Source organism: Mytilus galloprovincialis, chromosome 7 (assembly GCF_965363235.1).
Source record: "Mytilus galloprovincialis chromosome 7, xbMytGall1.hap1.1, whole genome shotgun sequence".
In the NCBI taxonomy this organism is placed as follows: domain Eukaryota; kingdom Metazoa; phylum Mollusca; class Bivalvia; order Mytilida; family Mytilidae; genus Mytilus; species Mytilus galloprovincialis.
This window is the reverse complement of record NC_134844.1, coordinates 52,585,323-52,612,152: the sequence shown is the minus strand read 5'-3', so window position 1 is coordinate 52,612,152 and position 26,830 is coordinate 52,585,323. Positions and strand designations below refer to the sequence as shown.

Below are 26,830 nucleotides of genomic sequence, written 5' to 3'. Positions count from 1 at the left end.
CCTTAATGGTTAATTCATTAAATGAACATAAATGTACAATATACATAATATATGAATGTTTAATGTTTGTTCTTTTTTAAAAGTTGAAGCAACATTGCCACAGTTTTCATAATTATGTTTGCCTTGGTTTTTGGTTAACTGCATACAGCGCTTACAGGGCTTTCATTGTTTTTGCACTTGATCATCTCTTTACAATTTGTCAAAAAGCAATAAGCAGCATTTCATATCACTGGTCTTTTTTTCTTCGTTTTATTTTTTCTGTGTTGATCAAGCTACTGCCTCATTGATGTATACCATAAATCTCCTCTTTGTATATAAAATTTAAACAACACATTAAAATATACATGATTTATTTTTATACATTTCTAAAATATAAATGTACTGGCATTGCACCTTTCTATAAAATGTTGTATGAAGAAATGAATATGCATGTAACAGTACAAATTGGCATGATTGTATGTAAAATGTTTTTTATCTTGACATTATTAATTTCATAAGTGATCACTGATGGGATAAAAAATACACACTTAAAAACTGAATAATAGCTTTTTTCAGTTAAAATAATCATTTGGTTAAGAAATATTTTAAAATCATTAATTTTCACTTTATTTCCTTAAAGTTTATTTATATCATGTTACCCTTCACCTTTGTAAAGATATCTTTAAAACATTTTCATGAAAAATTTGAGATTTGGTAAAATATATCATAATGCTTTTAAGAAAATTTATAGAACAAAAAATAGGTTTCATTACTAAAAAGGTAATGTGCCAGATTTATCTATCAGGGAAATTTTGATTAAACAAGTTATATCAAACACTATATTGCAATAGACAGGAAGACATGTATATATTTCTCTTTAATTCAAATTTAGCCTCTCAAAATTGACTTGCTTTTGACAGATTCTTGCAATACTTTACTTTAAATTTATTTTCTGATTTAACAATGATGTGCATTACAAAATATTCTGAGGAATGGAGTATTTAATTCTGTAGAGTTACAACCAAGAACTATTTTGTACAAAATTTTATTTAATGAAAAAGAAGAAATTTCGTTTTTTTTTAACAAGGAAATAAAGTAGTATCTTAATAATTTTAAAATTTGTCAAAACATTAAAGAAGCAAACATTTTAATAAATAACAAATAAATTTGGTATGACCATAATAATTTTGGTAAAATATGATATCTAAGTTGCTTATACACTACACTGTCCCATCTTAGATAATATGTTTGAATGTAAAATGAAATCTAAACATGTGAAATATTTATAATTGGTTAATTATTTTTTTCGATGTCAACTTCAGCAAAAAAAAACACAAACACAAAAAAGGCACATCACATCAAAGAGGTATTTTTATGTTTTTAAAGATTTCATGATCTTCTCAATGTTCAATGTTTGAATTATCAAATTAAAATTTGTGATAATAAATATTTTACATAAATGTGTATTTGAAGAGAAGTAAATCATACAAACTGTTCGATAGAAATAAAAACATTAAAGTTTGAATTTCTTTTCATAATATCAAAGGATAGTCGTTGTGTAAATTCATCAATATTCATAACTGTTACAATATCGCCTGACATGCATAAGTGGCCATTTTGTTTCTACATCGGAGACTGAGGCTTGCTAAAGTCATATTCAACAAATGAAAGCAAGGTGAACTTAATCTACTTATATGTGGTTGAAGTTAATTCAATAACCTCTTGTTAATTTAATCAGTTAAAATAACTTAAAAATAATCATATAAATGTATTGTTAGTGGTAGCACCATGGAACAAATAAACAAGATAAAACAAGTGAAACTGCGAGCTACTGCTCACTGATGATACCCCCGCCGCAAGTGGATAATATTAATAGTGTAAAAATATGCAAGTGTTCGGTAAACAGGAAGTTGTCGAGTGATGAATCTGAAAACGCATCACACGGTATAGCTGACTTATAAAAATCCTGAAACCAAATTTCAGAAATCCTTGTATTGTAGTTCCTGAGAAAAATGTGACGAAAATTTTTAACTTGGTTATCATGTGTAAAATCATACAAGTGTTCGGTAAACAGGAAGTAGTCGAGTGATGAATCTGAAAACGCATCACACGGTATAGCTGACTTATATAAATCCTGAAACCAAATTTCAGAAATCCTTGTATTGTAGTTCCTGAGAAAAATGTGACGAAAATTTTCAACTTGGCTATCATGTGTAAAATCATACAAGTGTTCGGTAAACAGGAAGTTGTCGATTGATGAAGTAGTCGAGTGATGAATCTGAAAACGCATCACACGGTATAGCTGACTTATATAAATCCTGAAACCAAATTTCAGAAATCCTTGTATTGTAGTTCCTGAGAAAAATGTGACGAAAATTTTCAACTTGGCTATCATGTGTAAAATCAGACAAGTGTTCGGTAAACAGGAAGTTGTTAAGTGATGAATCTGAAAACGCATCACACGGTATGGCTGACATATATAAATGTTGATACCAAATTACAGAAAGGGTGGATGTGTAGTTCCTGAGAAAAATGTGACGAAAGTTTCATGGGACGGACTGACTGACTGACGGACGGACTGACGGACGGACTGATGGACGGACGGACGGACGGACGGACTGACAGACAGAGGTAAAACAGTATACCCCCCCTTTTTTAAAGCGGGGGTATAAAAAGAGATTTATTCTGTTCAATATTGTGCTCTGCCATAAAAATATCTTATATAATTACTTAATGAATCTAATAGTATTAGCTTTTTATGCAGGATATCAATACATAAAAAAGTACAACTTCCAATTTTAAGGGCAGTTTACACTGAATTCAGATTTGTTTAATATCATTTGAATACAATTTGTGCTGTAAAACATAAAGTGCCAGTGTCAGTTCTAACTTTCGTTGGCAATGTTGTTTTGGCAGCAGAACTGGATCAAATACAAGCATGACATAGTATACTGTACTGATTAGTGGAAAAACTATATTATAATAAACATCAAAAATTCAAATTTGTTTTCATATTTTGGCAATGAGCTTTAAATTTCAAAATTATTTTTCCAAGGAACTTTCCATTATCACTGAACAAAAAAAGAGTTATATAAGCTGGATGTGTTTGAATTTTATAACTGTATTTACTGTAAAAACTGTTCCAAAAGATTTGATTCTCCTCTTATCCTATCATTATTAATTCTCTTCTCATTAATTTCTATGGATTATTTAGTACATGTTAGTACTGCAGTATAAAACATGACAAATATGAAAAATAAAACCTTTCAAACCCCTCATATACATCCATTCATTAGTCACAGCCATAAAGCATATCTTACAAATTATGTTATACTTAAACAGGTTCACATACATTCACATTTCGGTCGCTTAAGGATGTTTGCTTCTATGGTTATGGACTTTTGCCATGTTTTTCAGAATACTCTGATTATATGCATGTGGTGTCATTGACAAATTTGCCAGGGTACACCTAGTTCTTTCAAAAAATCTCTTTCATATAATTTAAAATGGCATTTTTTTTTTTAAATTTATAAAATCTGTATTTTTTCATAGTTTATAAAAGAAAAAAGTTGCCAATGTTAAATGTATGAAAATTCATAGAAAAAATCACATATTTTCAATGGCTTTTATCTCACAAATAAGACCACAGACCTTGCATTTTTTCTGCTTTTCAGTTCCATTATATGTAAACTATCAAATATAAAGTCTTTTAAAAAGCTGGTAATTTCAAAACAAGAGTAGCAAACATCCTTCAATACAATCCCTTTAAACGATCAACAGTCACAGTCAAAATATTATAAAGTTGAATAATGTATATCATTTACTGTACTTCTATGCATATTAGATTAATTTCGCCTACAAAAAGTGATCAACATTTTTTAAAATTTGTTCATATACTCAGAATGATATAAATTTTTTTAACATTTATTTTCTAGTTATCTAGTCCTCCTCTATGATAAAACTAATCATCTAAGATTTAAGTAGAAAACTTCAAAATGTGTCTCATTACAGTACATGTATGGGACGGACTTTGACATATAAAAATAGTAATGTTGTCCACATGCTAATGAAATGAAGTAAAATGTTTGAATTCTAGTTAGGGCATGATTTATTAGTTCACAAAAATATGATAAAAAAATATGATAACTGACAAACATGATAAAAAATAGTCATTTCATGACAACATGATGATAAAAAGATTAAAATTTACAATTGAAAATTATTCTTTACAAAAGGTGCATAACCATTGACACTAAACAATAAAATAATTTAATTTCAGACACGTTAAAATTGATGTGCAAATAGCCAACACAGTCATTACCTCAAAGATCTGTTTCTAAAAAATTTAAGACCTGGCCTGCCTGTTATAAAAGAAAATTTAAAAACTAAAATTAATCATTGACATACGGAATTATTCATGAGCTAAGAACAATTTTAATTGTTAGATTTTTTTATGTGAAAAACAGGCCTGGTATCGAGAATACCTATTTACATATGTGTCACATGACAAATAATTATGAGGGATGCAAGGGGTAACAGATGGATTATTATGTTATTTGATGAAACTAACAGATCTGATAAAAATGACAACCATTTTACAAAAATCATATCCAATTAAAATCAATCCTAAAAAAAGTCAGAATTGATCAAAATATAACAGCCTAAATCATTTAAAATATAAATCTCAGATTAATAAAGTGGATGCTTCAGTCACCAAAGCATTAAAAAAAGTAAATCTTAGATTTACATACATTTAAAAGTTATCAATAATAAAACTTAGCATTTTTAGCACTAAGCTGATAAAATGAACAAGCAAAATTTGAGAAAATGCTGATTTTTTTTTATACATATATACAAAGTTTAATAATCTATTCACAGATTATCTGTACATATTAACTGTACAAATTAATAACAATCAACAACCGTTTGTAAAAACAACCACAGTTCGCTCCCCTGAGACAGTTCCTGTTTGGCTTGGAGCATTTTGATTGGATAAAACAATAAAGTTCACAATCACACATTCGATGATGGCACATTTTCCAGGAACTTGTCACTTGAAAGCATGTTCTGAAATTATCAAAAAGAATTGTTAAATATTTGAAATGTATAGAGATTTGTGTTTAAAGGAAATACTTAGTAAACACATCTGCATTTTATTTAAAAAAATATGTTTATGTTTTGCAGTTTAAACACAACTCCTGATTTTCATATTATCCTCTAATTGGCTGTTAGAACAGGACTGTACTTAGATTCTTTAAGTGTGACAACAATTTCAAGGGAAACAGCAAGGCTCACACTCATGAATGACAAGTCATTGTTTATTATTTCTAAATTGTTTCTAGGCTGTCAACAAATGGTCAAGAGAAAAAAAAAGAAGTCTGGAACTCCAATTGCCCTGATCATCATAAGCAATTTTTAGTTTTAGATGTACTGGTTATTTTCTGTTTAGATGCAAAGAAATAGTAAGACAGAGATTTACTTGTTAAATCTTATATTCTTTCAAGGTGACATTGTTTTGTGCAAACTGATGATGCAGTTTTACTTTTACCACTGTTACAAGACTTGTGTAATCTGTGTTAAATGATCTGTTCTTTTTGTTTGAAACATTCATTGCAGTATAAACATCCTGCTCCCTTTAATATCACTCAAATATATTGTTTTCCTCCTGGATGAGATCAATTTTGTCCATCAACCATTAAAAACTAAGTATGAGATGCCAATTGACAAAAGTTGAAAGCTGTTAACGTATCTGGTGAAGTCATCATTCTTATGGTCTCAAAGCAACATGAAAAATAACTATGACCTTTCAATTCACAGTACAACTGTATAAACTAATTACTTATAATACTTACTGTTAAAGAGTTTATTTCTTTTGAAAAGGCACCTATTTCTTTTGCTGCTTTTTGGTCTTTCTGCAATGAAAAAGAAAACTCATATTTATATGTAGTATTTATACAGAATTACAAAAACTATAATGCATTTCATATTCATTTAGAAGCCTATAAGTATTTTTCAACTAATTCTTTGTCCGAACTTAGTACCGGTATTCTGTTTTCGGATTATAAATATTACTAATTAAAACTAAGCCTAGGGAAATCTCTTTTATTTCTACTTGATCACCATTGTTTAAGCAAACATTCTATTCTACATAGCCATCTTGACAAAATAACGCTGGTAATACACAGTTACAGGATCAATGTAGTACTTCTGGCATTTTGTTTTAGAAATAATGTTTCAGTGACAAAAATAAAGAGGCTCTTGACCATTTGATCCATATCTGACATTGGAATTTAGAAATCTCTCGCTGCAATTACTTTAATAATATTTCTAAATACACATAATATCAAGACCAACGTGGGTATTAAGGGCTGATTAAATTTGACAGTGCACAAATGGTGCATGACCTCTGCATTTACTTTCATCAAAATATATAAAAGTTTCGGCTTTCTTAGACAACATTTTCTACTGGTAATAGAAAACTCCATAGAAATGACACAATAGATCAAACAGACCTGTACCAATATATCACGAATAAGAAAAAATTGAAAACTTGTCATAAGGTCCAAAATATTGAAGAAAACTTATTATTAAAGTTAAATATTAGTAAAATTTCACTCATATAATTTTATATAATCTATCCAAATTATTAAAGTTAATTTTTTTTTTAAATATATCAAGCATGCATTGGTAAATATACAAATATATACAATGTAAATATACAGATGTTTTAAAGCAAAAGCCTTTCCTGCTTATGTCTGACAATTAACAAGTAAAAGTTACAGCATTTGCAGCATGAATACTGTTGAGTCATATAAAAAAGCTCTTTTAGCCCTGTTTATATCCAAAATAATCCAGTCATCAACATTAATGTTTCAAATCCTTAAATACAAATGAATATCTAAATTCAGCAAAATATATTAACATGCATATGTTGGATGATGTAAACAATTGGGGGAAAAAAGACTTTAGTGAAATCTTGATTGTCATATGAATAAAGTTTGTGTACAAAGGATATGTGTTGACTGTGTGTAGTTGTATTGCAATGCAAAGGGTGAAATTTATATGGCAATGATTAAACCTATAACTTTTGTCAATTGACAATGAATCAAAGAGGGGGTCCAGAGAAAAGAGGCAGATGGAATATTCAAATCTCAAAATTCAAGAGAAGAAAAACTAATAAAATCATGGCAAATAAATATGGAATGTGTCCATGCGACACAGATAATTCTCCTGCTTGCATATCTTAAAGTACATAACTGAAGAATGATAAAAGTGATACCACCTAAATCTATACATAATTTGAGTTTTGCAATAATAAGTATTGTGTATATAAGTTTCGTAATATTTGGTTGAGGTAAACTTAAGTTGGAGAACGGAAACAAAATTAAACAATATTTCCATTAAGGGGCATAACTCTACATGCTCCAGAACAGCTAAAGTGACGCCACCAAAATTCAAATTGGTTGTAGTTAGCATTGTGAATAAGTTTCATAACATTTGCTTTAGGCAAACTCAAGTTAGAGAACAGAAACCAAATTGGGGACGTTCAAACATTCAGATGGAAAACTTGATGCCTCTTACGCCACAGCAGGGACAGATGAAGAAAAGACAAACATGTCCTCAAAAAAAGTCTGTAACAAATGACTTTATGGAAATAAGATTCATCAATGATAATAGCCTAATACAGCTCACTGTCATATATCCTTAACCTGCTAAAAGTGGATCCACAAAGCTGACCTGTTAACAAACTTTAACAATTGTAAGACTCCTTGAATGCTAGAAACATCTGGCTTGTGTATTGTTTAAGGCAAGTCAATGCAAGACAAAATCAACAGAAATATGGTCTATTGTGATGAAGACAGATTTATATACAATCTATTGGCACATGTTGGAAAATATTTGATGGTCTGAATTGTAAGGTAAAGTATATCAAGGGTAACCAATCCTAAAATAATCAAATGATAAAAATATCATGTATTTGTAAAAAGTAACCACACCCAGGTATAAATCATTTACCAATAAATGCTATATATACACCAATAAAACAAAATGAATATAGAAAAATTTATTTTACAAATTTAACAAATATTCCATTAGATCCATGGATTTTTCATTAACATTTTTCAATAGCTCATTTATAAATATGACAGTCACATTTTAGGACGAAATTTTTTAAATGTAACATTTGTAGCGGTTTTGGAACAGACCATAAGAGACAGAGGATTAATCTGCTTATTAGTAACTGAAAAGTCCACAGAGGATTTTTAATTTTAAGGGTTTTACAATAAAATTACCGACATCTTTGAATCAATATTAAAGAATTTTATGTATAACTTCTTTCAAATTTTTATCATCATCATTTAGTTTCAAAAATACAAAGAAGTATGAACCAAACAAAAATAAAGAAAACATCAAATAACAATCTATTTCAACAGTTACAAAAGACTATAGACACTGCAGAGAACCAATCTTCACATAATTATCATCATACATAAATATATACATGTATATAAGTACAAATCAGAAAGAAAAAGAACTTTTTTCAATTCTGAATTTCCCTCTCTTTATCTTTCATAAAAAAAATCACCACAAAAGAAGTACCTTGACAGTTCTACATTAAATATTTGGAAACACTACTTCCACTAATTACAATAAAAACAATGTCTACAATTACAAATGATCAAATATCCTAAAAGATAACTTTCTAGGACACTGAATCTATGGAGATCTGGTGGATAATTTGTCTTCTGGTAAAGGTATACTAAAAGATTATATAACCCTAAAAGAATGTGGTATATAAGGTAAAAAGTCTGATTATGAAGAAATAAAATAGTAATTCATTGTTAAGGCAGCTTACCTTTTTGTGCTTTTCTAAGGGCAAAAGTAAATGTAAATATTGAATTTCATTAACATTCCTTTGGTCAAAAAGTTAAGAAAGGTTCTTTATCGCATAAAATGTCTCAAGTCTCTATCGTCAAAAATATAAACTAAGCTTATTTCATAAATTTTCTATTTTCAAAGGTTATATATAGGCTAAAAAAATATTCAGAATTTCTTTCTAATACTTTTTTATGATCGTAAGTTCAAGAAAGGGGACATAATTCATGGAGCAAGCTTCAGAAGATCAACAACTTCATTTTGAAACAATGTGACTAAGTTAGCATACAAGTTCCAAATTTGGAAACTTTTATTTTTCCTGCTTTCTGATGTTAAGCACAAAAGCATTCTCCACCATAAGCAATATGTTTCAACTTTCAACTTCACCATAATTCGTAATACATTGAAGGTTACAATATTAAGTGCATCAGTAATTGATACTGGAGTAATTCTAAAATGATGACTTGTTTGTCTGAGTTCCTCTATAATAGTTACCTCAGGATCCATCCTGCCGTTTACCATTCTACCATTACCAAAATCTATTGGACAGAGAAAATCATCTGCTTCAGCATCAGACTTACTCCTCTTGTGACCAAATATACCATGTTTCTTTACCTGAAAAGTAATTTTTATGCATGTTTTTATTTCCTGTGTTTATAAGAAATTAACTTACATTTGATTGCTTGTTTTTTTTTCAATATGTTATTTATAATCTATATTTAATGTGGAAAGTGATGTTATACCACATCTTTAAAATAGGTGTTAAGCATATCTCTGAAAATCTCATCTTTTATCATGTAATCTCGTCTGATGTCGATTAAATCATTGAATAGTACATTTGACTTGAGCAAAGAGGTATATTATTTTTACCTAAGAAATCAAATACTGATGATAATACAAATTTGAATCAATCAAATAAAATTGCCACCAGTGAAAAATAATTGATTCAACAGTATTATATGGAATTTAGATTTTTTGATTTTTTGATAAAATCTGTAAATGTGCCAAAAGGAGTTTGTCATTTGCTTACTTTGCAATCACATAACCCCAGATATTTCCAAATACAATGGTATATGAGCTGACAGCATACACCTTATCGCTAATCCCGGCTGACCCGGCCGCTTGAACTTTTCACGCCAACAACAATCAGTTTTCCATTGTGGCGTCAGATATTTTGTTTTATGACTTCAAAATTTATGGGAACCTGTGTGATATCCTGTAATGGCGGACAAATAGCGATAAGGTGTATTATGATTTTGCCCTTCCCATTCTTTTAGCAAAACATAACAAAGTTATTAAAAACTAAAATGAAAGTATATGAGAACAGTGACTAACTTACAATCAAGAATAGTAGATTAAAGTAAAGCTTTTATTTTGCTTGGCACTTTTAGAAGTTTACCCCCTACCACTTTTCAGTCTATCATTACCCCATTAAATAAAGTGCCCCAGTAAAAATAATGAATAAATATTATATCACTTACCTTGACTTTGGCATTAGGTAAGAGTGGAATATACGCTGGGTTAGATTCATGCTCTCTCTTCTTGTGCTGTGTATCGTTGCCTATTAATGCTATAAAATGTGTGTTGAGATGTCTCCGTAATAATGTCTTATTTGATGGTATTGATAACAACTGGGCAAATAACTCAGCACAAAATCTAGGTTCCAAAACCTGAAAAATAAATCATATAAATATTAAATAACTGATGGCCAAATACAGAAAATTTTGAGGATTATGACTATTTTATAGGGTTCACACATTTTTTTTTTTTACCAAGTTATTTATGCCTGAAACAGACATGAAAATTAATAATAATATATTTGACAGTCTGGCTTTAGGATCAAAACATTTTACTTTTTAACTCAACTTGTCTTAAAGCAGCACACCACCTAATGAACCCTTTAAGCTTTGCTTTACAGATTCTTCAATGTGCAAAAATCATTAAACCTACATCTGAAAACTGTATTCTACAACCAAGCTACCCTTGCATTTTCAACAATGTGAAAGTGTATCTATATATGTAAGAGCTGAATCTTTTTACTCATTGTCATAGCTGTAATTTTCACAAAAGGCAATATTTAAGTGTGTTGAAGTTACTGTTTAAATACACTACACAATACCTACAATACCTAAAATGAAAATTCTGTCCATATTTATAAACTTGTTGATATTTACCATTAAAGCACCATGAACACCACTGCCCCTCATATTTGGAGCATATTCTGACAAATCGATGGTCCGTAACCATTCCATTACTCTATGATTTGTCCATAAGGCAACATCTCCAGGGATATTCTGCAAATGACCCTAAAAATAGAAGAAAACAAAATAATTAAGGAATGACTGTAATATTTTTTCTGTCTATGAAGAAATAACATAAACAAGAGTGCACACACTGAAATGTCTCGCCTTCTAAACTAATCATTGATATTATGTTGATAGTCCTAAGTATAAAGCTAAGCTTTATTACAACTGTCACATAAACTTAACATTAACCAAGATAACTAAACAAAGACTAATGAACCTTGAAAATGAGGTCAAGGTCAGATGAACCAAGCCAGGCAGACATGTACAGCTAACAATGCTTCTATACAACATCTTATATAGTTGACCCATTACTTAAAGTTTAAGAAAAATAGACCAAAACACAAAAACTTAACACTGTGCAATGAACCGTGAAAATGAGGTCATGGTCAAATAAAACCTGCGCGACTGACATGAAGATCATAAAATATTTCCATACACCAAATATAGTTGACCTATGGAATATAGTATTAGATAAAAAGACCAAATCTCAAAAACTTAACTTTGACCACTGAACCATGAAAATGAGGTCAAAGTCACATGACATCTGCCCGCTAGACATGTACACCTTACAATCATTCCATACAACAAATATAGTAGACCTATTGCATATAGTATGAGAAAAACAGACCAAAACACAAAAATGTAACTATAACCACTGAACCATGAAAATGAGGTCAAAGTCACATGACATCTGCCGGCTAGACATGTACACCTTACAATCATTCCATACAACAAATATAGTAGACCTATTGCATATAGTATGAGAAAAACAGACCAAAACACAAAAATTTAACTATAACCACTGAACCATGAAAATGAGGTCAAGGTCAGATGACACCTGCCAGTTGGACATGTACACCTTACAGTCCTTCCATACACCCAATATACTAGCCCTATTGCTTATAGTATCTGAGATATGGACTTGACCACCAAAACTTAACCTTGTTCACTGATCCATGAAATGAGGTCGAGGTCAAGTGAAAACTGTCTGACAGACATGAGGACCTTGCAAGGTACGCACATACTAAATATAGTTATCCTATTACTTATAATAAGAGAGAATTCAACATTACAAAAAAATTGAACTTTTTTTCAAGTGGTCACTGAACCATGAAAATGAGGTCAAGGACATTGGACATGTGACTGACGGAAACTTCGTAACATGAAGCATCTATATACAAAGTATGAAGCATCCAGGTCTTCCACCTTCTAAAATATAAAGCTTTTAAGAAGTGAGCTAACGCCGCCGCCGCCGCCGGATTACTATCCCTATGTCGAGCTTTCTGCAACAAAAGTTGCAGGCTCGACAAAAATTTGGTGCACACTGAATAACGCGCGTAGCGGGTTATTTAACAGTGTGCACCACATTTTTTATGTTATTTCGAATAGACAGAAAAAATATTACAGTCATTTCTTATAATTTAATTCTAAATTCCATTTTAAACCGTAGAAAACCATGAAAAAACGTTGATGACGTCACGGTCACATGACTACATTATGTCTATGGGCTCATAACAAAATAACGTCAGCCAATCAGAAGACGCGTTACATCCAAAATTAAATTATTAGGTTATATAAATGCTTTTAGAACTTGATTTTTAGGACCCCCTTTTTTCATTTTGAATAATTACAAAGACATATTCAAAGTCACTACTTGAACTACATTTTTCTATGTGATACAAAACAATAAAGTTTTTACTCTGAAAGCACATACTTATGTAACTTTCCAAACTAATCTTTTATCCTTTGTTTTCTGCTCTGTGATTGGGTTGTTGTCTATTTGACATATTCCCCATTTCCATATTCAATTTTCTTGTATAAATAGGTTTCTCGCTTATTCAAATTATTTAATACATGATAATTAACTAACATGGTTTTACCATCAATCTTCACTATCAAATGTAAAGGGAAAGCATTTATAAAAATTGTTTAGGACCTTCTACAAATGATTGACAAGGTAATAAATCAAGAGAAATTTTGTAATTATGATCCAGGAAGAAAAAAACTTTTTTACAAGACAATTAACTCAACATCGATCATGGTATTTATACTGTTGAACAGTTGAAATGATTGCTACTTTACAAGAACTCTGTATATTTCATGAACTACATGTTACAGGTGTTCTTCAACTGCATCCTGTGTGATACTATATTTCTCTAAATTATGACAATTAAATATGTTAAATTCAAATGTTGAAAGTGGATCTATATTGGAATCAATTTCTCTCATGATTTCAAGCACTTTTTTTTGTGAAAATATGGTGACTTACTTTATTTATTTTTCAATGATATGCAAAAAGATGTGTTCTTTCTATATGACATAATCAGGCATGGTCACCTTTTTTCTGGGTGCCACAATAGCAACTTCAGAGTAAAGCAAGGAAATTTGACATAATAGTGATATTTTGACAACAGAGAACCGAAATCAAATGAACCACATATTGATTACAATATAAGTGGGGAAATATAATCACAAGAGTTTTTTTTTACACATTGTGACTTGGATGGAGAGTTTTGTCATTGGCACTCATACCACATCTTCTTATTTGGAGAATATACTTTACCCATTTTTAAGACAAGCAACTAACCTCATCTGGTGAAGGTCTTCGTCGTAGGCATTGTGGATTATAACTATGAGCACGTAAAATCTGTATTCCTCTTCTGATACTGATGTGGTGTAACTCATTGGTCACTTTTAATGCTACTAAATCATCCTGTAATGTATAATGTATAATTGTTGTGAATTTTTTTGTGTGTGTTTAGTTAAAATTAAACGTTGAATATATATTTATCACAAGCATACTTTTTCTTAACAAGTGTGATTATGAGAAAACAGAATTTGTATCTTGAAGTTTCTTTTTAAATGTATCATATATGTACAGGGTCTACCTGGTCTGTAAGTGTAAGGCAAATACATATAAAGCCTAGCTGAATAATAATTGTATATTCAGACACATGTATGGCTGATAAAACCTAGATAGTAAGTGTGTAAAATGGAATGACCTTTATGTTGACAGTAGACAGGGTAAATTCAGCTTCCTTTTAATCACTTAATTTTCATTACTTGTATCCATGTTAGCCATTTTGAAAAGTTAAGTCAATTCTAAACTGATATGTGTTCACTTTTTCTTTATACAATTTTTTGTTGAAGGGGGTTGGCTGATATATCAAATTAATGGAGAATGTGTCCATGGGACAAAACAGATGATGCCCCTGCTTGCATATAGCTTTATAAAGGGACAGAACTAAATCTGTGTTTTGTAGTAATTAGCATTGTGCACAAGTGTCATGACATTTGGTTAAGGCAAACTAAAGGAAGAGAACTGAAACAAATTTCATGATGTACATACAGTTAACCTTAATGCTGGTTCTGTACTTACAATTGTAAGAAAATGTAGCATTCTGCCGTCAATTCTTGCATCATAAAAATAATCTTTGTACTGTGGAAGACCTATATCATCTAACCATCCTGCAAACAATAAATGTAAAATATAATATGTGAATGTAAAACAAAAAAAAATAATACATTATTATTTGCTGAACTTATTATAGAATGTTTTCTCAAAATACTTATTCATAAATATTACAAAATTTTCTATTGATGGATTATTTCGAAAATTTAGTAATATAAATTCAGAAATTATTGCGTTTTTACACGATAGACCAAAATGCGAGAATAATTATAAGAAAAACTGCATATAATGCCTCGTTCACACGTACGTTTAATTCGAATTGATTTGAATCGAATACGAATTGAATTCGCTATTTGCGTTCACACATTCCTCTTTTTTAATTCGAATCGAATTCGAATTGGCTAATTCGCATTAACTAATTCGCATTAGAAGTACGCTTTTGTCAATACGATGTAAAAGTTAAAGTCGTTTTGATGCTCATTGTGATTCGAATTAGAATTGACGTTAGGACGTAAAACGTTTCGAATGCGAATTAAACTAATTCGAATTAGTTAATGCGAATCGAATTCAAAATTACGTGTGAACTCAGCATGAATGTATCTGTCAGATTTCAGAATGCAAGTTCTTATTATTGCCATATTCACCCAGTCACATTATTTGCAATAATAAAAGCCTCGCAATTATTTCTGAATTTATAGTAACAATGATTTGTTTATCGGCAAACTTACGTGTGACCCAATTGTGATCTAGGAAGTTGAATTTTTCTGCTGAGTTGGCTGATATTGACTGAAGTGCTAGTTGTAATTTTTTCCGATGCAAGTAATTCTTTATTCCTAATTCCTAAAATAATAAATAACAATACATAAGTGACTTTATAGCTTTTGAAAAGTAGCCCTTTATTTTACTGGTTTTTTTTAATATACTTTTCTGCTAAAATCTTCATAAATGAACAACTTGTTGGCAGTCTACACATTTAAACATTTTTGTCAAGCCTTCGACTTTTGTCGAAAAAGCGTGATGTAGCGATCCTACATTACGTCATCAGCGTCCACAAATATTCACTCTGTGGTTAAAGTTTTTAAATTTTAATAACTTTATTAAATTATTTTGTATTTGTACCAAACTTGGACAGAAGCTTGATCAAGTGCTAGTATCTAGAAGGAATTTTTGTTAAAATTTTGTACCTGTTTTTTCATATTTTACTTATAAATGGACTTAGCTTTTCTTCCAGTTCTTATTACATACAGTCTGCAGTTAAGTTTGTAAAACATTTATTAGATTCGTAAACTATCCTGGATTTTTCCAAACTTGGACAGAAGCTTCTTACATTCTTACAATCAAAAGATAGAATCGAGAGGAATATTTTTATTATTTTTTTCCCTCATTTTTGTTGAGCCTGCGATTAGCAGCAAAAGTAGGTCAGACACTGGGTTCCGTGGAACCCTTACAAATTTTTTAAACTTCCAAGTCGGACCCCCATGCTCACACATTTTTCTAAAATGTTAAATCAAATTAAAATGATTAAGAATTTTAGAATTATCGTTTTATTTTACAACCTAGTAGATTCCAAGACATCATTGGTGTGAACACGGTGAATTTGAGATAACACTACACACATAAAATATAACTCACTTACTTTTTCTAAATCATGTGAGGTAAATTTTAGCATCTGGTCGCCATTTTTGATATATTTCCGACATTCTACAAGATACATATTTAATCCAATCTCATTCATCCATGCTGTCACACGATCACTGTCCCAGCGAGCAAAAGGTGTATTACTGAAAAAAAATATCTATGTATGAAATCTGTCTCTAAAAATTAAGTACAATGTATGCATGAAATAATAATAAAATGATATTTTTCTCCAACAGACAATTTTTTCAGTTGAAGTAAATTACTGTAAACTGTTTAAAGACATCTTCCAAATGTTATACTTTCTCCTATACATGTAAGACCACATAAACTAGACTCTCTACATTCAGGAAACTACTTATCTAAATATGACATATAAGTTAATCTAGTCAAACCTAAGTGATAAACAAGTCTTTGTGGGATGAAATCATGTTGTTTTTTTAATTTCAAATGAAAAGAATTTGTACAAGTATGTTGTCCACTTGTTGTCCACTTGAACTCCAATCCTTCAAATATTTGTTGATCATCTCAATTACTATTTAAAAACAAGTATTCATGATGTGGTTCTTTTGTTCAAATTTCTCCTCCATTTGTTCATTTTTGAGATTTTTCTCAGTATAAAAACTATATTTAAATATGAGTAATGACATATTTCATATATAATGTAACCGAAAAGTAGTGTGCAATAATATATCATATTGCATAAGTGCAAAAATTCTTTATAAGATGCCTTCTCATAAGTATAAACTTATAGAAATGATCTGTCATAAAAGTTACCTCCCTTTAATTACTGCTACAACAGGCTTTAACCATGCCAGTATAAAGCTTTATTACAACTGTCACATAAACTTAACATTAACAAAGACAACTAAACAAAGACCAACGAACCTTGAAAATGAGGTCAAGGTCAGATGAAACATGCCAGGCAGACATGTACAGGTAACAATGCTTCTATACAACATATATCATGTATATAGTTGATCCATTACTTATAGTTTAAAAAAAATAGACCAAAACACAAAACTTTAACACTGTGCAATGAACCGTGAAAATGAGGTCAGGTCAAATAAAACCTGCGCGACTGACATTAAGATCATAAAATATTTCCATACACCAAATATAGTTGACCTATGGCATATAGTATTAGATAAAAAGCCCAAATTGAAAACTCAAAAACTTAACTTTGACCACTGAACCATGAAAATGAGGTCAGGGTCACATGACATCTGCCCGCTAGACATGTACACCTTACAATCATTCCATACAACAAATATAGTAGACCTATTGCATATAGTATGAGAAAAACAGACCAAAACACAAAAATTTAACTATAACCACTGAACCATGAAAATGAGGTCAAGGTCAGATGACACCTGCCAGTTGGACATGTACACCTTACAGTCCTTCCATACACCGAATATACTAGCCCTATTGCTTGTAGTATCTGAGATATGGACTTGACCACCAAAACTTAACCTTGTTCACTGACCCATGAAATGAGGTCGAGGTCAAGTGAAAACTGTCTGACAGACATGAGGACCTTGCAAGGTACGCACATATCAAATACTGTAAATTCAGAAATTATTGCGAGGTTTTTATTATTGCGAAATATGCGACTGAGTTGTAAACGCAATAATTTAAACTCGCACTTTGAAATGTTTTATATGAATTAAACATGATTTTTCTCAAAATCGTAATAATTAAAATCGCATTTTAGTCTGAAATGACAAAATCGCAATAATAAATGCATGCAATAATTTCTGAATTTACAGTATAGTTATCATATTACTTATAATAAGAGAGAATTCAACATTACAAAAAAAAGTGATCACTGAACCATGAAAATGAGGTCAAGGACATTGGACATGTGACTGACAGAAACTTCGTAACATGAAGCATCTATATACAAAGTATGAAGCATCCAGGTCTTCCACCTTCTAAAATATCAAGCTTTTAAGAAGTGAGCTAACACCGCCGCCGGATCACTATCCCTATGTCGAGCTTTCTGCAACAAAAGTTGCAGGCTCGACAAAAACTAAATCAAATCATTTTTGATTTTCGTTCCTACTTACTCCTGAACTTTGGTATCCTTGGACCAGCCAAGTCTACCAGAGGCTGTCGCTCGCACACCTCCTCGTTTAAACTGCTCAGTTTTTTCTCTTTCATGGAAATCTTGAGATCCACTTCTTTTTAATCTAGACAAACAATAAAAACAATGTATACATGTATTCTTAATTGCTCTACCAAGGGTATCAATTTCCAAAATCCAAAGTTCACATTAGTCATTAAAATAGCTGAAACATTTATAAAGTATTGTAGTGTTTACAAAATAAAATTCTCTGTATTAAAACTCTATTCTTCAAGTGAAAACTTTCAACACTCACTTCAATGAGATCATATTTCAGATAAATCTTGCAAATTAAGGAATACCTTTCTAACATATAGTAATTAAATTGAATCTCTCTAGAACACGCATGTAAAATTACCAATAAAACAAAGCAATAATGTGGATTCATTTAGTTTTGTGGGTACCAATGTCTGTGGATAGTGGACAACTTGCATTTTCCCGGATACTTTATTTCATGGTTTTGCCAATTTCTGCTTAATACAATTTCCTTAGAACATTAGTATTTCGATGAACACTTAAATTAGTGGTTTCCTTGATCCCACGAAATTTCTGAAAACTAGTATCCAACGAATATAAATATATCTTGTATAATAAATACATACTTTCCTAAAAATCTGCGTAATCCTGATTTTTTCTTGGCATCGATCGGCATCCCTCCAGCAATACCACTCAAATGTTGGAGGCCGTCCTCATCATCAGTAACTACTTCTGTTTGAGCTGAAAAGTTTAGTTTTCAAATCATTAAATAAAAAGGACATTATTAAACTTTTCAGAGGGTCAAGTTTGTTTCGACCAATAATTCTCTCTATTATAGGTTTTTCTTTGTAAACCCTTTCATTTGATAAGAAGCCAAAAAATCATGAAAAGTCCACTAACTAGCAACTTGCATAGGATTTATTTAACCTGATCCTTTCTTAGCTTGAACAGTTTTAGTGCAAAGAGACAAGCCTACATAAAATTACCACTGCACTTTTCATCATGATGTCTACTAAATTTATTTATTTTCTAATTTAATTTTTATTGATTCCTTATTCACAGATAGGCTTCAAATCAAAGCATTAAAATAACTTCAAAGATGTCATAAGTACTTGGACTACACTTTGTGTAGCTATTTCAATAACAATAATTGACATCCATAAACCAAATTCAGGAAATAAAACATCCTAAGACAGAATAATACTTCATGTTAAATTTTGCAAACTGTTCTTGCAGTATATAAAGTTTTGTTTAAAAATATTTACAAAAAACAAGACTGTTATCAATATGCTTTTACAAAAACTGAACCATTTGTTACTGAATATAAGAAATTAACAACTATGATCTATCATCACTATAGTTTTAAAAAGTTATATAAACAAAAATTATCTTAGATTCTTGCCAAAGTAATAAAAGAAATTGGCAAATTTATAACATATTATGAGAAAGCAAAAAGATTCTTTAACATCAAATTGCAATGAAATGTACATTTTTCTTCTTTAAATAATTGTTGTTAATTGAACAAGTACATGCACGTATGGAGTATACATGAAACATGCTAAACAGATATATATACTTAAATTATATTCATTTATTTCTAGCATTCTACGGTATTGTTAAATTGTCACATAATATTACATAGCAAAATTATCAAGTTTACAATTATTTTATATACCAATCCCACTTTCTTTCTTTTAAGGTGAGGGGCTAATGGGGGTTTTGATTTCTAGTGTTACCCTTTTCTGTCCATTCAGCAATTCAAAACAAAGCTATTGCATGAGCATCAGCCAAAACTTGAAATCTATGATGACAAGGTTGAAAGAGTGCAAACTCATTTTGATGGGGGAGGGGGAAATTAACTTCAAAAGAAGCAGGGACATGCTTTTAAATCTTCATTTTCCATTTCATTTTTAAATTTCATGTCTATTTCTCATTTTTTAAATAACATCTTCAATCATTTTATATTTAATTTCTATTTCTAATTCAATTTCAAAAAGTTATTTTCAATTCAACAATAAAATGTCATGAAACAAATTTATCTAATAGATACAACCAATAGACAAACCAAATCATCATTATTTCATGAATCAATAAGAAAATGGATTATGAAAAATAAGCAAAAATACATTACCTAAACTCAAATCATCCATAATTGTTATTAAAACAAAACAATCAGTAACAAGAATCTGGAGTAGTAGTACATCCCATTATTAAATGATTACCCACTCTTACGTAAACCCCACTTAACGCCAACAGGATGCTAATAAACATATTGTTCTTATCATTTCCTCTCAAAACAACCGTATGTTAAATGGATGGGCAATTTTTATCTGTTGTTATGGAAACATAAACAAATGGTTTACTGCATCAAAAGAAATATGAAATCCTAGATAACAGATGCATAAATGAATTTGTTTATTGTTCTTGCATGCAATTTTGTTTTTTTCATTCATAATTAACTTTGAAATATTATCTGTAGAGAAGTGATATAGTTGGGAAGATTTCGAATTTGAAGATTGAGTTGATAAAACCCTATTAAAATGAGGATACCATTTTGAAAATATTTACCAATAAATCTAAATCATGGTTTTATCGCATTTTTGTTTGATTGTAGCTATTTTAACATTAATTAAATTTCTTATCGTATAGATATCATGGATATTGTATTACACAAGAAACTATTTTAGACATAATTGAAATGTGTAGAATTTCTGAATATTCTACACACATGAACGTATGATCTGTCCAATCGTTTACGTTTAATTAGATATATTGTGTTGAATCAGTAGAAAGAGAAAACAAGAGGCTGTCACAACGACAGCAAACCGGATTTATTAACATTTATTTGTGTCCTGGCTATATCACAAGAACCATTACTGATGAATGGTGAAAGTGAAAATCATCAATATCAAATTTGACCTCCATTTTGTCATCAGTATCAACATATTAAAATTTGAAAAGCTTAGATTGAATGGTTCATGCGTAAATGCAACAACGTGAATGGAAACACCATTTTACAATCTTTCAAGAACCATAACTCCTGAACGGTAAAAGTCAAAATCGTCATTATTGAACTTGACCTCTATTTTGTCATCAGTAACAACATATAAAAATTTCAAAAGCTTTGGTTGAATGGTTCATGAGAAAATGCACGGACACGACTGGAAACACCATTTTTCAATCTTTCAAGAACCATAACTCCTGAACGTTAAAAGTCAAAATCGTCATTATTTAACTTGACCTCTATTTTGTCATCAGTAACCACATATTAAAATTTGGGAAGCTTTGGTAGAACAGTTCATGCGTAAATGCACGGACACAACTGGAAACTCCATTTTTCAATCTTTCAAGAACCATAACTCCTGAACGGTAGAAGTCAAAATCGTCATTATTGAACTTGACCTCCATATTGTCATCAGTAACAACATATTAAAATTTGGAAAGCTTTGGTAGAACAGTTCATGCGTAAATGCACGGACACGACTGGAAACTCCATTTTTCAATCTTTCAAGAACCATAACTCCTGAACGGTAAAAGTCAAAATCGCCATTATTGAACTTGACCTTCATTTAGTTGTCAGTAACAACATATTAAAATTTTAAAAGCTTTGGTTGAACGGTTCATGAGTTAATGCACGGACAACATTTGATTTCTCTACAGCTAGTTAAGATTAAGATTGTTAGATAAAAAGACCAAAACTTAAAAACTTAACTTTGACCACTGAACCATGAAAACGAGGTCAAGGTCAGATGACATCTGCCCGCTAGACATGTACACCTTACACCCATTCCATACAACAAATATAGTAGACCTATTGCATAAAGTATGAGAAAAATAGACCAACACACAAAAACTTAACAATAACCACTGAACCATGAAAATGAGGTCAAGGTCAGATGACACTTGCCAGTTTGACATATACATCTTCCAGTCCTTCCATACAACAAATACTAGCCCTATTAGTTATAGTATCTGAGATATGGACTTGACAACCAAAACTTAACCTTGTTCACTGATCCATGAAATGGGGTCAAGGTCAAGTGAAAACTGTTTGACGGGCATGAGGACCTTACAAGGTACGCATATACCAAATATAGTTATCCTATTACTTATAATAAGAGAGAATTCAACATTACAAATATTTTGAACTTTTTTTTCAAGTGGTCACTGAACCATAAAAATGAGGTCAAGGACATTGGACATGTGACTGACAGAAACTCCGTAACATGAGGCATCTATATACAAAGTATGAAGCATCCAGGTCTTTTACCTTCTAAAATATAAACCTTTCAAGAAGTAAGATAACGTCGCTGCCGCCGCCGGATCACTATCCCTATGTCGAGTTTTCTGCAACAAAAGTTGCAGGCTCGACAAATATCACCCAAAAATTAAAAGGTTGATATTAAATCTCAAGACACTATTTTAACTATTCACAAGGGCAAATACATAATAACTAAGAAAACAGTTTAAAGAAAAAATAAAAGAATAACATGTCCATAAGACACCAATGCTGATGTTTGTAAATATGCAAAAGTCAATGCACCAATTCAAACCTATTGACATTATGGCGTAAAGTACTTTTCAATAAAGTATATATTATGTTTTCTTTGAAATTTGAAGATATTTGTTTTTGTATGTTGTCTTAAGAGATTGCTGGGGTGCTAGAGAGTTCTCACTGAATAACAAACAGTAATGGGGTAACTCAAGAGCAGTGTAAGTTACACCACCAAAATATCCACCTTGATCTTTGTTTGCTGGTAATATTAATAAGCATTTAGTTTAAGTTTCATCACATGTTTGGTTGAGGTCACCTAAAGTTTGAAAACAGAAACCAATTTTGGGACGTGTAGATCATCGAGGGTAAACCTTAGTGACCATGCCACTCCACAGGAAATAAATATTTTGTTTTCAAATACATTGTATTTCCATTTTCAGTGTATTCTTAATTAAATCTTGATAAGCATGGCACATTTACCAAAACAAATTGCTCTTTGTTTATGTCCTATTGTCGTATTTCTCATACAGATTCAGAACTTGAATAAATTAATGTACAAATCATGAAAATAAATTCTGAAACAAAACCTGATTGTCATAGATTTTTGGAATGCCAAAAGAAAGAGATTGTTGGGTAAATTATGACATAAAACAGGTCACATTTAGACCACAAACACAATTTTTGCAAGGTCTTTTTCTTTACAGAAATGAAAGCATTTACCCAATACTTTAAAAATATTGGATTTTACTTTCAAAACATAAGTGTAATTTTGCAAAAGAGCTGTTTGAAGCCTCTCAAATATATACAATTTGATTATTTTTGCATACAAAAATAACAATTTATGTTAGAGTTAGTGATCTTTGGCAAGCAATTTAATTACAGAGTGTTTTATTATTGATTATAACCATGCTGACAAACTGGAGTATAGCGAGCTTACAACTGAGGAGGAGTATATAATTCAGAACGGGGATATACATGTAAATCTGGATGCATGCCTTTTTATTTTTATAATTTTGAGCAGTGTGTATCTAAGAAAAATTTAAGCACAGAATAAAATGATAAACTGTGTAATGTCTATTACAGGTGGAAGTATTCTGGAAGTCTCCTACTCAAAAATAGTCTGTTTTCACATTAGGTGGAGGTGATTCATTGATAAAAATTTGACAAAACACCATAAAAAGTTTATGAGAAATGTATTTTGATCTTTAAAAATCAACTCATCTTAATAAAAAAGAAACTTTTAAATTCAGTTCAAAAATTAATTAATTTATACTTTTAATGATATGTATGATTAATCAAGCTACTTGTTCTTTTAGATAAAAATATTATCCTTGTTTTCAAAATTCCAATAGGGAACTTACTTTATATAATTGTATAAATAAACCGATTTTTCAAGACGTTTCGGCCATTGGCCTTCTTCAGTTCTTTATTTTTCCTCTCAACTACATGGCTTTATCTTTACAATATAAAGAACCGAAGAATGCCAATGGCCAAAACGTCTTGAAAAATTGGTTTATTTATACAATTATAAAAGTATTAATAAATAATCTAAGTATACTTCAAACTTGTTTTGATATATTACTCAAGGCCTTAAATTAAATCTGAAACTAAATAGGTTCACGAAAAGATGTTAACCTTTTGATCTTTTATTTATACTTTAAGTTATATGCATAATCATTTGAGCATGATTTTACCTTTATTTTATTAAAATATGTCTTTCAGATATTAAATACAATGAATAGTTAAAATAAAAGAAATTTTGCAATATCTGAAGTAGTTATTAAGAGCTTTATCCTTGGGTTTTCAGATATATCATTTTTAAGATTAAGATCAAGATTATGAAAAGGGATCAAGAGGTTATCAGGATCTTTAACCATGGGTGTCAAGCCCTATTCATATTCAGAGAAATCATTTTTTTTAGATTAAGATTACAAAAAAGGAACTGATACCACTTAATCACACTGCTCAAAACCTTACAGGGAACCAGGCTGAACTGTAACAGTATTATTTGTTAGTCAGAGTATTGGACAGAAACGTGGCATGCGGAGGTATTTACACTTATCTACTGCAGACTCTATAATGGTAATCCCATCACCTAAATTAGGGGCCGAGGTACTCCTTTTGCCGCTTTTCACCCTCATCAAAGCCCTGCCTAATGCAGGAAAGCCCCGAGACCTTCGGACTTCGGTATGATCTTCCTTAACTAACGTACCATATGATTCCGGACCAGCAGAACTGTAGCTTTCTGGATGATTATTGTTAGTAATTATATGTTTCTGGAATATAAATAAATTATAGTTAGTAAAAATGTGTCAACTTTGGAGTCATTTATTTACTTAAGTTTGAAAGAGGTATCATGGGTTTTGATTATTGATACAATTAAATGTGATTTTTTTTTTTGTATTTGGAAATATAAAGTAAATCTAAATATCTGATTAAAATTAACTTCTTTTCCAATATATTAATACTAATTAGTGCTGGTATCTATTAAATGCTATCTTTATGCTGTCTATTACAAAACATACATAGTAATCACAGAATAACTTTTTAAAGTTTTCAAAAATACATGTTTTTCATGCTTTGTTTGATGGTAAATATCTTTTATCATGGAAGGCATTTTAATATTGTCATTCTAAGAGGTATATTTAATCTTGTACCTCATGTTAGTCTACCTAAGTGTTCTACCATAATTGTGAAGCTAAGGCATTTCAACTGACAATGACCCAAAATTTAGATCAAACATAACAGTTCTAGAAACAGGAATTGTTTGGATGGACCAAACAGCTCAAATTCAGGATTTTATAAAACTCTTCAAGTGACTTGTAAAATTTTTATAATTTCAAAGTTAGTAATAAATTGAATAATAGGAATATTTTGAAAACCATCTGTAAGACTGTTTAAGAAAGATTTTGAATAATCAACAATGCAAAAAGAATGTCATAATGTAGTAAGTTCTAGTTTTTATTCGGAAGAATACTAGGATAAATTTATTTCAGAGTTTAATCCACTTACTTTTTTATTAGTCGGCGTGACATCTTCGGCACTATTTGATCGTTGTAATCCACCAGAGGATCTTTTTGGAGTACTGACCAATAAATTGTTTCCGTCATATGACTGAACTATAAATAGATTTTAAAAAATGAAGTGTAAATATGTAATTCAATGAATATTCTGAATTCTGATAAAACTATACCTCAGTTTAATATTTTTGAACCCCTTCCCCTTAAAAAAAAAAACAAAAATGTAAATCACTGTATAAATTTTTCTTAAAACATATGCATGGAAAAAAATGTCCAGAGCGAATAAAAAGAAAGAAATTAAAATAGTAGTGTGACCTTTTTAGCCACTTCTCATACTTTAATGTAAATTCAGAAATTATTTAAAGGTTTTTGTTAATGTGAATAATGCAACTGGGTAAGTAACTCAATAATATGAACTTGTAGTTAAACATCTAATACATAAATTTGTAGGCAACTTTTCCTGAAATCAAAATAAGTAATCTCTTATTTTTTGCCCAATCTTTAAAAATCACAGTAATTTGGAATCAACAGTATTTGTTTTGTCATGAGAGAAAATAAGTTGTACTTACCAGGTGTACTTGTAGCACTAGGGGAAGAGTAATTCTTGTCATCAAACTGCAAAATACAAATTAAGTTATAAAAATATTTCTTTGTAGTCAACTGATTTCATTTCTTATTTCTTATCTTTTAATCCCATGTCATAATGACATTTTAGATACGCATTTTATTTTCAACAGTAGATTCCAACATGATATCATCAACATTTTTGAAAAAGTGAATGGGGATATGTCCATGACATACAGATGATGCCCCTGCTTGCAAATAACATTATAATAAATAAACATAACCAGAGACCTGTAAATGTGAAGACATCAAATTTTAATTAATCTGTGTTTTATGATAATATATGTTGTGTATAAGTTTCATGTCATTTGGTAGAGGCAAACAAAGTTAAAGAACAGAAATCAATTTTGTGAATGAACAAGGCTAACACTTAATGCC

At 30.4% G+C, this 26,830-nt stretch overlaps 1 protein-coding gene across 14 annotated transcripts in view; it reads right to left on the bottom strand.

The window, feature by feature from the left end:
• Positions 1-333: 333 nt before the first annotated feature.
• LOC143083254 (liprin-beta-1-like) overlaps positions 334-26,830 on the bottom strand; it is a 93,348-nt gene continuing 66,851 nt past the window's right edge. For 9 of the 14 annotated variants that reach the window (XM_076259512.1, XM_076259515.1, XM_076259513.1 and 6 more), the window contains 14 exons: positions 26,398-26,443; positions 25,821-25,927; positions 24,865-25,084; positions 18,940-19,054; positions 18,282-18,404; positions 16,211-16,355; positions 15,303-15,414; positions 14,542-14,630; positions 13,750-13,875; positions 11,031-11,162; positions 10,338-10,526; positions 9,352-9,471; positions 5,832-5,891; positions 334-5,046 (listed from right to left, as the gene is read on the bottom strand). In XM_076259512.1, coding sequence (XP_076115627.1) covers positions 4,993-5,046; positions 5,832-5,891; positions 9,352-9,471; positions 10,338-10,526; positions 11,031-11,162; positions 13,750-13,875; positions 14,542-14,630; positions 15,303-15,414; positions 16,211-16,355; positions 18,282-18,404; positions 18,940-19,054; positions 24,865-25,084; positions 25,821-25,927; positions 26,398-26,443 — 1,638 coding nt within the window. In that variant the 3' untranslated portion in view covers positions 334-4,992. Of the gene's footprint in view, positions 5,047-5,810; positions 5,892-8,693; positions 8,851-9,351; positions 9,472-10,337; positions 10,527-11,030; positions 11,163-13,749; positions 13,876-14,541; positions 14,631-15,302; positions 15,415-16,210; positions 16,356-18,281; positions 18,405-18,939; positions 19,055-24,864; positions 25,085-25,820; positions 25,928-26,397; positions 26,444-26,830 lie in introns of those variants that run through there. The other 5 variants (XM_076259514.1, XM_076259525.1, XM_076259519.1 and 2 more) reach the window with 4 other exon arrangements.